The 13747-nt window shown below is 39.3% G+C and overlaps 1 protein-coding gene across 2 annotated transcripts in view; it reads right to left on the reverse strand.

Annotated features, from left to right (window-relative positions):
• Positions 1-4936: 4936 nt before the first annotated feature.
• Lacc1 (laccase domain containing 1) overlaps positions 4937-13747 on the reverse strand; it is a 13277-nt gene continuing 4466 nt past the window's right edge. For both annotated transcript variants that reach the window (XM_021204095.2, XM_029541753.1), the window contains 3 exons: positions 11654-11879; positions 10226-10386; positions 4937-5710 (listed from right to left, as the gene is read on the reverse strand). In XM_021204095.2, coding sequence (XP_021059754.1) covers positions 10227-10386; positions 11654-11879 — 386 coding nt within the window. In that variant the 3' untranslated portion in view covers positions 4937-5710; position 10226. The remainder of the gene's footprint in view (positions 5711-10225; positions 10387-11653; positions 11880-13747) is intronic.

The following is a 13747-nucleotide window of genomic DNA, read 5'->3' on the forward strand; positions in this document are numbered from 1 at the left end:
CTCTCCAGCTGTGGCAGTCCCTTACACTCTCCCAGCTGTGGCAGTCCCTTACACTCTCCAGCTGTGGCAGTTCCTTATGCTCTCCAGCTGTGGCAGTCCCTTACTGACTGCTACTCTGCACTGGGTAGACCATCCCAGATGGCCACATAACTGTTTTTCACCTAACCAAATACATGAAAAGAATATTAACAGAAAGTGGAAAATCGAATTTAAAGATCTTTTAGTAGGCATAAAACCTGAAAGGAAATTACAAGTTGTAAAACAGGTCATCACAAATTATACGATTCCAACCTTTACCTCAACAAGGTTCAAAATGAGGTTTGGACAAAGGGGTCAATACCTGGCCTGCTGATTTTATAGAAACTATAAAGGCACAGTAAGGTAATATATGAGAAAAATCCTTTGCAATCACACACACACACACACACACACAAAAAAAACCACCAAAAAACTATAGCCTGTGTGCACAAATAGGAACTCTATAAGAAAATTATAAATTGGTCACGCCCATCCCTGCTCGCAGAACAACTTTACCACACTGAGTTCCCTGCTTTCATTTCAGTTCTCACTTCCCCCCTGAAGCTTTCTGAGTACCTTTCACACATTTGCTGATGGTCTTAAACAATCATAGCTTTTAATTCCTAGGACTGAGTTATTTTTGCTGGTTTATCGCTTGTTCTTCAAATGCGTGTTGTGTGAGATCTATCCTAGGACCTCAGTACTCACTCCAGTTGTCACACAGACAATCCAATCGGATGCAAGAGACTCAAGTGCCATTGCTTCACAGTCAGCTTCCAAAAGTGTCTTGTCCCAGGCTCAGTACTTGCAATTGTTGACTGTTCCCATGTGGGTGCTATTCACCCTGGATGAGGTGAAACTCTTTATCCCTCCTTTAATCCCAAATCTCCTTCCATGCTGTGTGGTCAGCTCTCAGTTGATTAAGCAAAACTCAGAAAAAGAAGTACTTTCTCCATTCTTTTTCACCTCACACTTCCATGGTCTTGTAAGAGATCTATAGGACTCACCTCTGAAATGTTGAATTTATCTGTCCTCAGATCCATCTGAAATTCTACAGCCTCAGCTGAGACTGTTAGCTCTTTTTAAAAAATATTGTTTCCATTCCACGTCTTTGCTCACTCACCCCTTAAATCCATCTCCTTAAGCAAGATGCTGTGCAGTGGGGGATCCTCTATTTGATGCCTACTCATTGCCAAAAGAGTAAGCTCCCCTTTCCTGCTGTGTGACTGGGGACCCCTGTTCTAGTTCCATGGTGTCCATCTCCTGACACTCTTCTCTGCCTTGGGTAGGTTATAAATGTTCAGTTTCATGTCCTGCTTCATGGTGCTCTCTTTCTCTCTCTGCTATGACTGTACTTGGTCAAAAATCTGTATATGCAACTAGAGCAGCGGTTCTCAACCTGTGGGTTATGACCCCTTGGGTTAGTCAAAGGACCCTTTCCCAGGGGTCACCTAAGATTGTCAGAAAACCCAGATATTTATGTTATGATTAGTGACAGTAGCAAAATTATAGTTATGAAGTAGCAACAAAATAATTTTATGGGTAGGGGTCACTACAACATGAGGAACTGTATTAAAGAGCTGCAGCATTGGGGAGGGTGAGAACCACGGCTACACTCTGTGGTTAAGAGTGGTTGCTACTCTTGTGGGTTCTTAGCACACATGTTGGGTGGTGCTTACAGCAACCCTGTAACTCCAGCTCCAGGAGATCGGATGCCTTCTTCTGAGCTCTGCAGGTATCTGCATACATTTGTGCATATAGACACGCTGAGATATATACATATATATGTAAATTTTAAAACCCTTTTAAAAACCTGTACATGTTTTGGGCTCATGATCATTTTCTCTGTAATAGCTCCTTTCTGTAAAACTAGCCATAGCGCCTTCAATACTTGCCTGTTTTTAAAATTAAGTCTTACTTGTAGAAACAGTTTATCTCAAAAAGAAATGTTAAACCATGGAAGAAATGTTGTTTAAGGATGCTTAAACAACAGAGAATGAGACAGAAATTCTGGGAATGGAAGAAACGATCAAGTCCAAATCCCATGAGAAAGCATCACTAACAGACACGATGAATTAGAATGAATGAATTTCAGTGTGGGTGTGGAGACCAAGCTGAGACAATGCTACATTCAGAAACATTTAACAAAAAATAAAAAAATAAAAATAAAAAACAACCAGTAATTCCAAAAAGTCTGGGGTACATTCGAAAGATAAAACCCTAAAACCAATGAAGTAGAACAGAAGAAATTTCCCTAAACTTAGAGAAAGAAATCAACATCTAAACACAAAGGTATTAAAATAGATGGGATTAGAGAAATTCTCCACAACATACCACAGTCACAATGTCATATACGCAAAACAAAGACTAAAAACACAGCGGGGGGGAGAATTCCAGCTCCTATGCAAAGGGGGACATAACATCAAATCATTCATAAGAAACATGAAAGCAGGAATGTATGGAATTACACATGTCAAGCTCTAGAAGAAAATGATTGTCAACAAAGTGTTGAGACCTAACAAAAATATTCTAACCTGATGGATAAATTAAGGCAATTATTAACAACCAAGGCAGTATTGTAGAAAAATCTTAAAGGAACACTAAATATGCAGGAAAAGCAAAGACTCATCCACAGAGACCCAGGAAAGAATACGTGTCACGAGTGACCAAAGAGTTGGGAGACAGTAACCAGCATAGCCAGAAAACCTTGCTGCGGACAGAGGAGGGACCAGAAATATTAATAATCAGCCAGTCAGGAAATCAGCTAACAGAATCAGGGAATGACCTTAAGTACACATGATCTCAACTGTCAAGACACAGAGTAGTGGATGGAATTAATACAACAAAGAACATCTATTTTCTTCAAGAAATACACTTAACCAGCAAAGACAACACAAACAAAAAATAAAAACAAAAATAACAACAACAGCAACAAAACAGAGTCAAAAGGTGAAAATTAGCATAGCACACAAACGGAAGCTGTGTACAGGCTAGGGTAGCAATTCTTGTACCCGTTAAGGTAGATATCCAACCAAAACTAGAGATAAAGAGGGCCACTGCATATAACAAAAGAAACAGTTCATCAGGGAGATATAACAACTGTAAAAACCATTCCCTAAATGTTAGGATTAGAAATTCCATAAGACAAATGCTAAAAGGTAGAAAAACCACTTGACACAGATTCTGACCCAGACATGAAGGTAGCCACGGGCTCTCCCAATCTAAAACTGGCAGAGAAACCTCAAAGCTAAATTATAGCATAGGTCACCTGGAATTACGTGGTGTCCATCCAACAGACAGTAAGTGCATGCTTAGCAGAACACAGATTGAATACTCTCTAAAACAAACCACAAAGCAAACCTCAGCAAATACTGAAAATTAAAACACAAAGGAAAGAAGGAATCATTCCTTCTAGCTTAGGAGACTACAGTGGAATAAAACTGAAAATCACCCAGAGAAACTCAGAAACTATACAAATGCTTGGAGAGTGAGTCCTAGAAAAAAAATATCACAGAGGAACTTAAAAACATTTGTAGGATCAAATGCAAAATGAAACACAGTCAACCAGACCCTCTAGGACACAGCCAAGGGCTTTCCAAAGAAGAATGTTTATGACTTACCAAAATTAAATTTAGAAGATAGGAACTATTGAAACAGACCTATAATGAGCAAGAGATCAAAGTGCTAATTAAGTTCCCCCCAAGGAAAACCCCCAAGGACCATGTGGATTCACTGCTAAAATCTACCCGTCTTTTAAGGAAGATCAAGCGTCAACACTGCCAACCTTTCCACCTGGTAGAAAGGGCAGGGACACTACTAAACTCTGCCAGGGACCAAAGACCCTAACCCGAAATTCTTACACTGATAGAGAAAAATATTTCAAGAAGCCAGCGGACACTGGAAGTCTTAAAATGGGACTCTAATAGCACAAGAATTTGCAAATGAATTACATGAAATAAAAAAAGCTCTTGCATAGCAAAGGGAACTATCAGCAGAAGAGCAAGCCGGTTATAGAGTACAGAACCTTTACCAGCTCTACTTCAAACGGGGTTTAGCATTTATCCATGGCATATGACTAAACAATAAAGCCACCTGTCAATAAATGAACTCATGAAATGAACAGATCCTTCTCAAAAGAATCACAAACCTCCAGAACTATACTGAAAACACATCCAACACCTTTAGCCAGCAGAGACATGAAAATTAAAACTATTTTAAGATTCTGTGTAACTCATGTTAGAACATCTACTACCAAGAGAAAAGCATGACAAAGCTGGAGAGATGGCCCCACGGGTTAGAACACTAGCTGCTCTTTCTGATGATCCGAGTTTTATTCCCTACACCCACGGGATGGCTCCAGTCTCAGGGGACCTGACATTCTCTTCTGGCCTCTCTGGTCATGGCACACATGGGGTATTTTATGCAGATAAAATACCTATACACATAAAAATAAGCAAATAGTAGAAAAAAATGATGGGTGCGGATGAGGGTGTGCGGGAAGTTGAACACAGGTCCACTGTTGGTGGGAGTGTATGGTGGACGCCAGTGTAGAAATCAGCATGAAGGTTTCACACAAACTGAACAGTGAGGGCATGTGGTTGGGAGGGTGACATACTGGGAAAACCTGGGGAAGAGCGGGAGGCAGAGTGAAGGATAGCAATGATCATATTTCATTCTAAACATGCACTAAATTCTCAAAAGAATATACATAAAAGAACAGCTTTGTGACCCAGCTCATTTGTTTCCAGGCATACACCCCAAAGACTCTATCCTGTCACAGAGACACATAAACCTGCACATTTATTCCTATTCTAGTCACAATTGCAAGAATTTGGAACTGGGCTCGTTGTTCATCAACAAAGGAATGGATGACAAAAATACAGTACATACACACAATATTTTATTTAGCCATAATGAAGTTATCAAAGTTGTAAGAAAATCGATAGATATGGAATTATTTTATGCTGACCAAAATAATCCAGACTCAGAATAACAAGCACTGCATGTTTTTTCTCATATAGAAATATAAATTCTAACTTTTAATGCTTATGTAAACATACATATATATGGATATGTAAATCTGTGGTCATAAGTGTGGACATAGGTGTTGAAACTAGAAAGGGAACATAAAAAGAGGATTGAGCAAGGGAGAAATATTAAAACACATGAGACAGGAAAGAGGGGCTACTGGGAATGGAAGGGTACACAAGGGGACAGGGAAAGGGAGGGGAAGGATCGGCAAAAGCATGGCGCTTGAGGATGCCATAAGGAAGCCTAGTACTTTATAAGGCAATTAAAAATGCATATTTAGAAGGAAACACTTATCTCCCTACTGCATCTGATTCAAATGAGAAAGCTGTCTTCATTCCAATTCACTGTGTTGAGTTCATTCCTAAACAGAAGCTGGCATCTACCAAATACTGAACTGAACAGCCTTGGCCTTGATTTATAGACAACTACAGAGAACGAACTTCAGGAATGACATCACATTGATACATTGATTGTTTTCATCAGTTGTCACAAGAATTAGACCCAGATCCCTGGGCTTTGGCTAACAGTGAGAGCATGCCCTAAAGATAAATTCTTGTTTGTAATCCTCATGGTTTTATAGAAATCAAAAATCCAAGTATTTTCTTTTGCAGCCAGTATGGAAGGATGCAGGAAACATTTATGCAAAATTCCAGCCAAGAACCTGTAAAATACACATAGAAATAAAACATTAGCTCCTAGCTAGTGTTTTTAGAATATCAAGGTAAGAATCATAAAGTCCATTAAAATGTTTTTGTACATTACAAACTAAAGCCATTCTAAAGAGTAAAAACAGATACCACTTTTAGCCATTCTAAAGAGTAAAAACAAACAAACTGACTATGTGTGAGTATGTGCTAAGGATCAGGACTAAGTCACTGCCATGAAATTGCTTTATAGAAGTCTAAAGGACTTTCTTTCTGTAAACAGCATTGAATGGGAGCTTGGCCGCCTTCATTTCTGTTGTCAGCATCAGCCTTTGCTCTCCAGTGGCAGAGCTGACTAGATGAGACAGAAACTCCATACTCTACACAACATAAAAGATTTATTGAGTCTAAGAGATGCTGAGTCTTCCCCAACCTTAATGACCTGAGTCAGATCTCTGGAAGCCATGCAGTAATAGAAGAGAACAGACTTCTGAAACTTGTCATCTACCTTCACATACGTACATACCATGGGTATGTATGAGTGCATGTGTACACACACACACACACAGAGTACAAAATACAATTTTAAAAACAACTTACTCTCTGCCTCTTTAAAGAAAAATTCCAACTTTACTATATATGGCAAGAGTTATTCAGTATATTGAAAGGTTAGTTTATATATTTGTAATTTCTTATTCTATAGTTTAGAATTCTTATGTAAAAGTTTTATTATATTTTTCATTATTTAAAACAATTATAAATGTATTTTGATCATATTAATCTCCTCTCTCAAGTTACTCTTTCCCTCTCTAACTACCCAAATTTAAGTTCTTTCTCATAAAAGAGAAATAAAACAAAAGCTCCCAAATACAAGAAAACAAAATAAAACTACATAAAAAAAGAAAAACAGACTAGCAAAACCCAACATATTGTAACCATAATAAAAGTAAACAAAAATACCTATGAAATCCAACTGTATGTCTGCTAACTGCTCCTGAACATGAGGCCTGTTTGGAATAGCTGATATAGTCAGTGTCACTCCATTGGAGATAACTGATTTTCTCTCTCCCAGCAGATACAAGAGACAGTTCAATTGTTAACCTTTGCCCTAGTGACTAGGCTTTCATTCATTCACTCACTCACTCTTTTATTCATTCATTCATTAAAAAAAAAAACTGTAACAAAATAAAATATAATAGATAAGACAAAACCTATTACATCAAAGCCGAACAAGAGAGGACACAAGAGTCAGAGACCCACCCACTCATTCATATGCTCAGGAATCCTATAGAAACACTAAACTGGAAGCCATCCATCATACATGTGTGAAGGAGAGCTGGTTCAGACGTATGCAGGCCCTGCGCGTGCTGCTTCGGTCTCTGAGGTCATGTGAGCTTGGCTCCTGTTGGTTTAGAGGGCCTTCTTTTCCTGGTGTCCTCCATCTCGTGGCTCTTCCACACTTTCCATCTCCTCTTCCCTGAGGTTCTCCAGGCTTCGAGGGGAGGAATTTGATGGAGACATCCCATTTAGCGCTGAGAGTTCCAAGGTCTCTCACTCTGTATAATGTCAGGCTGTGGGTCCCTGTATTTGCTCCCATCTGCTGCAGGAGGAAGCTTCTCTGATGATGGCTGAGCAAGTTGCTAGTCTATGAGCATAGTGGAGTATCATTAGGAGTGGTCATTCCATCATTCCGTTTCTTTTTCTTTAGACCAGTATTATTTGGGTTTTGTCCTGGGTTCCTGGGCTCTCTAGTCTCAGGTTCTTAGTCACCCAAGCAGCATCAGGTATTGGTTCCATCTTGAGGAGTAGGCCTTAAGTCAAATCAATTACTGGTTGGTTACTCCTCACAACAGCTTGGTGCCGCCATTGCTTTCTAGTGTTTTGCAGGCAATATATCTTTATAGAGAAAGGTTTTGTGGCTGTCTTTGTGTTTATGTTTCTTTTTGTGAGCATGCAGAGTATGTTCTTGTAATAGAAACCACTGGAACACAGGGGTGAAGGCTCTCCCTGCAGGGACTGGTTTGACATCTCCATTCTTACTGAGTTGTGTGGGTGTTGTTTTCAACAACAGAGCTTTGCTGTCAGCTTGTGGAGAGAAACCTAAAGTCTTGGCACCAGTCTGGGGTTGTCTGGGAGATTCCTGTGGGGCTCCTTTAGCCAACAAGTCAGTTAGATGTAACCTAATCCCAGTACTGGAAGCTTCATTTGGTGACAAGAGATGGCCACTGGGACTCTGCCTTTCCCCTTGTTTGATTTCATTTAGATTGCATTCACATATGCTCATATTTTATGAAGTTTCTACTGCAGTAGGTTTCCATACTACCTCTTGAATGCCCCCCTTTATTTTAGCTGTCTCTTCCTGTATTCCCCGTTCCCCCCTTTATCTTCATTCTACATCCCCACTCCATCCATAGCTATTTCCCTTTCCTAACAAGATCTGTTCTCTCTAGTCCCTTACTCTATGCCTACCTTCTGTGGTTCTATAATTTCTAGCTTGCTTATTATTGTCTTCACAGCTAATATAAACATATTAAGTAAATACATACCATATTTGTCTTTCTGAGTTTGAGATATACCACTCAAGATGATTTTTCTAACATCATCAATTTAATTATGTTATTTTTTTTAAACAGTGGAGTAATACTCCATTATGTGAATGTACCATATTTTCTTTATACATTCTTCTGTTGAGAGACATGTAGGTTGTTTCAAATTTCTGGCTATTATGAATGGAACAGCAGTGACTATGTCTGAGGAAGAATTCCTGTGGTAGAAGGAAGCATCCTTTGGGTATATACCCAATGGTGGTATAGCTGGATCTTCAGGTGGATTGACTCCCATTGCTCTGAGGAACCACTATATTGATTTCCATAGTGCTTGTACAAGTTTGCATTCCCACCAGCAATGGAGGAGTAGTTCCCTTGCTCCACGTCCCCACCAGCATGACCTATCACTTGTATTATTGATTGATCTTGGCCATTCTGACAAGTATAAGATAGAATCTTAAAGCAGATTTGATTTGCATTTTCCTGGTGGCTAGGGATGCTGAACATTTCTTCAAGTGTTTATCAGCCATTTGAGTTTCCTTTATTGAGAATTCTCTGTTTATATCTATACCCCATTTTAGTTAGGTTATTTGTTTTGTTTTGTTTTTTGTAACCAATTTTTTTGAGTTCTTTATATATTTTCGATATTAGCTCTCTATCAGATGTGGAGTTGGAAAATCTTTTCTCATTCTGTAGTTTGCCACTTTGTCTAAATGACAAAGTCCTTTTATGCAGAAGTTTCTCAATTTTGTGAGGTCCCATTAAAAATTGTTGATCTTGGTTCCTGTACCAATGGCATTCTGTTCAGAAAGTCTTTTCCTGAGCCAATGAGTTCAAGGCCATCCCCCTTTCTCTTTTACCAGTGTACCCGATTTTATGTTGAAGTATTTGATCCATTTGCAGTAAAGTTTTGTGTGGGGTGATAAGTATGGATATATTTTGATTCTTCTACATGCAGCTATCCCAGTTTGACCAGTACCTTTTGTTGAAGATTTTGTAGTTTTTTTTCCCCCCAGTGTGTATTTCTGGCCTCTTTTCAAAAATCAGATGTCTATAACCGTGTAGATGTATGCCTGGGTCTTCGATTTGATTCCATTGATCGAGGTGTATGTTTTTATGCCAAGACCATGTGGTTTTTATTACTATAATTTTGTAGTACAACTTGAATTCCAGAATGGTGACACTTCCAGTGTTCTTTTATTATTTAGGATTGGCTAAGCATTCCTGTTTTGGTGTGTATGTGTGTGTGTGTGTGTGTGTGTGTGTGTGTGTGTGTATGCATGTGTGTTTTCCCATGAAGCTGAACATTGTCCTTTAAAGATCTGTGAAGAATTGTGTTTGAATTTTGATGGGGATTTCATTTAATCTGTAGGTTGCTTTTGGTAAGATCGCCATTTCTACAGTATTAGTCCAATTTTTTCAGAAAAAAAATAATGAAAGGTATAAAGATGTTATACTAGAGCATGCACAGCTCAAGCTACAACTGAGACAAAGACTTATTTATAGAGGACTTTTTAAAAAGTAAATTACCTTATACCTTTAACATAAACCTGCCTAATTACTCTTTATGAACTAGAAAACGAAATGAACATTACTCACCATGGAGAATGTTGCTGAAAATGAACTTTTCTATGCTATTTTTCCACTTAAGAATTAAAATTTGAGCTGGGTGTTGTGGTGCATGCCTTTAGTCCCAGCACTCCGGAGACAGAGGCAGGTGAATCTCTGAGTTTGAGGCCAGCCTGGTCTACAGAGTGAGTTCCAGAACAGCCACAACTACACAGAGAAATCCTGTTTCAAAAACCCAATCAATCAATCAGTAAATAAAATGAAGACTTGATACTCTTACAGGGAGGAAGGAATGTTACTAAACTCCTTTTTCAGTGAAGGCAGAGAAAAGCTAAAAGAAGGAGAGGGGGAGGTGAGTGGGAGGAGCTATGGAGAGAGACTACAGAGGGAGACACTACAGCAGAGACTGTTCTGTACCTCATTCTCTAAGGGATATGAAGCCAATCTGTGTACCGAAGTTAAGGCCATCGCGGACATGGGAGAAAAACTTCTCAGGATGGCAGGACGTGCAGAGGTCCAGACCATCCTTCTCGTCTTGTATGTTCTGTGGAAGAATTCCTCCTCTTTCTAGAAGAATCCTTAGAAGGAAGATTTTTTCCAAAAGACAGAAAGAGTTTATTTTACAGCTGGCGAAAGCACATGAAAAAGGTATTTGTACTTGTGTGGACACATTCCCGGAAAGAGCTCAGAACAACAGGAATAGCTATTCCCTCCACAGCAGGGGCTAGTCAGGAAATGGTAGCTTTTGCCAGCACACCTTAAATGTGAGCTGGTAGTGTTCCACACTGCCGTGCAGACACGTGCTGGCTCTGGGACAGTGTAAGGAACATTTAATGCCTGTTGGAAGGGACTTCTCAAGTGACAGAGCATTTGTGTAGAAAACGCTTTTGGTTCAGACATGGTATAATTTTTATCATCCAATCTTCCCATCTTTCTTTTTTCTCCTATTTAGTAGTTTTCACAGAAAAGTTTCTTAATAAATATTCTGATATAAATAGGAATAAAAATTAGGTGATACTTTTTACACAAGTCACATTTAAGAGTCAATGCCCATTTAATGAGTCCTTTCTACTCATGGGTTAAATGAGGCAGGGTCTGGTTATGGTTTTGCTGACTAGAATAGAAACATAGGGGCTGGAGAGATGGCTCAGCAGTTAAGAGCACTGACTGCTCTTCCAGAGGTCCTGAGTTCAAATCCTAGCAACCACATGGTGGCTCACAACCATCCGTAATGAGATCTGATGCCCTCTTCTGGAGTGTCTGAAGATAGCTACAGTGTACTTACATATAAATAAATGTTCTTTTTTTTTAAAGGAGTAGAAAAGTCATTCAATTCACCTGTTTCCTTTTATCCAAATGACAATTTTCAACAGAGACCAAAAAGCAAATCCATAAATCCCAAAAGCCCAGGACCAAAATACAAGTAGTTGCAAATTTATACTTCCTAATATTTTACAAGAAGTGTTTTTTAGTTAATTAGACAATAAGAATACTTTCAAAATATCAACTTTCATATTGCTTCTATTACTTCGGAGAGATGACCTAAGCAATAGCTGTGAAGTAAATTTTATATAAGCTATTTTGTACAAAGTTTAAGTAGATTTCTGAAGAGATTAACTTGGAATTTATCTCAATAAACTGTAACAGTCATGAAACTATCTGTGATACAAATGTGAGAATAGATTCCTTATTTAAAATGGCTTTTTCCATGTGTACATATCAGCTCCTTAAATATTTGCTACCTGAATTGTGCGGGAAGTTACTGACTGTTCCTCGCAGTCATTTTCACCTCAGAAATAATAATCAGTAATCAAACTTTCAGCACCACATTGAAATCAAACGCACCTGGTGGCCTTTCGGATGTCAACGTAGGGTCTCGGTGAGTCAAACTGTCTCACACAGGAAGGATGAAGACTGTGAAAGGAGACTGCTGATTCCTTGGGCAGAGTGAAGCAGCAAGACCCCACTGAAGGTCCCAGAACAACAATGATGTCTTCCACATCGCAGCCATACTCTGCTATCATAGCTTTCACAGTGGCCATAGCCACACCCAACAAAGTGCCTTTCCAGCCTGGTAAGTGGGAAGAAAAGGCAAGGGAAGTTAAAAATGGAGAACTTCAACTGCTTTCATGTCTTGGAGAAAAATTAACAGCTGTGGTTTATGAATTCAAAGTCCAGGTATAACAGGTGAGCCACAAAACTAATGACTCCATTACAGTGCTGACTTTACCAGTAGATGAACCACACAGAGCACCTTACAGAATGGGCGGTTAATGGGAGTTTCTTTTGAAAAGTGGTATTGATGTTTAGTCTCCACAGGAATAATGTCCTTTCAGTCTTTTTCCTTTCTTTCCTATTGACTAGGGTAATGAAACACATGAAATATAACATTTAAACTACTGAAAGTGCCCAACTCAGTATTAATATTTGCAGTGTTCAATTTCTAGAATTCTTTCATCTTGCAAATTTGAAACTGTATTCACAAACCAAATCATTTCTCCCTTCCTATACATGTTGTGCTGTTGTTTAGGAATTTGATTATGGGAGGGGTATCCTATTGAATCTGTCTTTCTGCGACTGCCTTATTGCACCAAGCATGAACACTAGAAGGTTCATCTGTGTTGCAGTGTGTGTCAGGACGCCTTGTCCTTTTAAGATAAAACATTGTATCCCATATAACACATCACATTTTGCTACTTACTCAGTTGTCACTGGGCATTCAAGTTGTTCCTACTTTGCAAACCTTATAAATCAGGATGCTATACACGTAGACATGAGTTCTCTTGGACACGGACCGAGAATTAGAATTGCTAGCTCAAACGGCAACTCTATTTTGAACTTTCTAAGGAATCGACAGTTTTTATTGTTGTTGTTGTTGAGGCAGGGTCTCACTATGTAGCCGGAATCCACTCAGTAGATCAGACTAGCCTCAAACTCAGAGATCTACTTGCCTCTGTCCCCCACCCCCAAGAGCTGAGACTGAAGTGTCACTGTACCCAGAATGCCTCTCTACAGTGACTCTCCACTTCAGTCACACTCACCTCCTGAGAGGCATTTTGGCTTACTGACCACCCTGATGGATGAATGATGAGATATGGTGGTTTTGACTTACATTCCTTTAATTATGAATGGTGTTGATTAACTTATCTTATGCTTCTTAGCCATTTGCAAATCATTTTAGGGGGAAAATTCTATTCCTTAACTTCTGATCTTCCTGCCTCAAACTCCTGAGTGCTGAGATTATAGGTATGTGCCACCACACTCAGTCTGTTGATGCAAGACACTGAACAGACGGTGTCATGCGTGCCAAGTGAACACTATACCAGTGGAGTTATACCCCAATCCCTTTACCCATTTTAAATCCAGCTGCTGTTGTTTTACTGTAATTTCAGGTGTTGGTTTAGATATTAACCCCTTATTAGATATAATAGTTTGCAAAAAAAATTTCTGTCTCTGGACCCCTTTGATGCTTTTTGTTTTGTTTTGTTTTGTTTTTTCCTACTTTGGAGACCTAAAACGTCTATTACCTAATCCAAAGACACAAATACTTACAGTGTTGGTTTTATAATTTTGCCTCTTACAACTTAAGCCCTTGGTCCATTCTGACCTAATTTTTTTTCCCTGTGGATATATTTTTTTATTATTATTATTTTCTTTATTTACATTTCAAATGCTATCCCGAAAGTTCCCTATACCCGCCCCCGCCCCCCGTCCCTGCTCCCCTACCCACCCACTCCCACTACTTGGCCCAGGCCTTCCCTTGTGCTGGGTCATATAAAGTTTGCAAGACCACGGGGCCTCTTTTCCCAGTGATAGCCATTAGGCCATCTTCTGCTACATATGCATCTAGAGACACAAGCTCAGGGGGTACTGGTTAGTTCATATTGTTGTTCCACCTACAGGGTTGCAGCCCCCTTCAGCTCCTTGGGTACTTTCTCT

This window comes from Mus pahari, chromosome 8, assembly GCF_900095145.1.
Source record: "Mus pahari chromosome 8, PAHARI_EIJ_v1.1, whole genome shotgun sequence".
Lineage (NCBI taxonomy): Eukaryota > Metazoa > Chordata > Mammalia > Rodentia > Muridae > Mus > Mus pahari.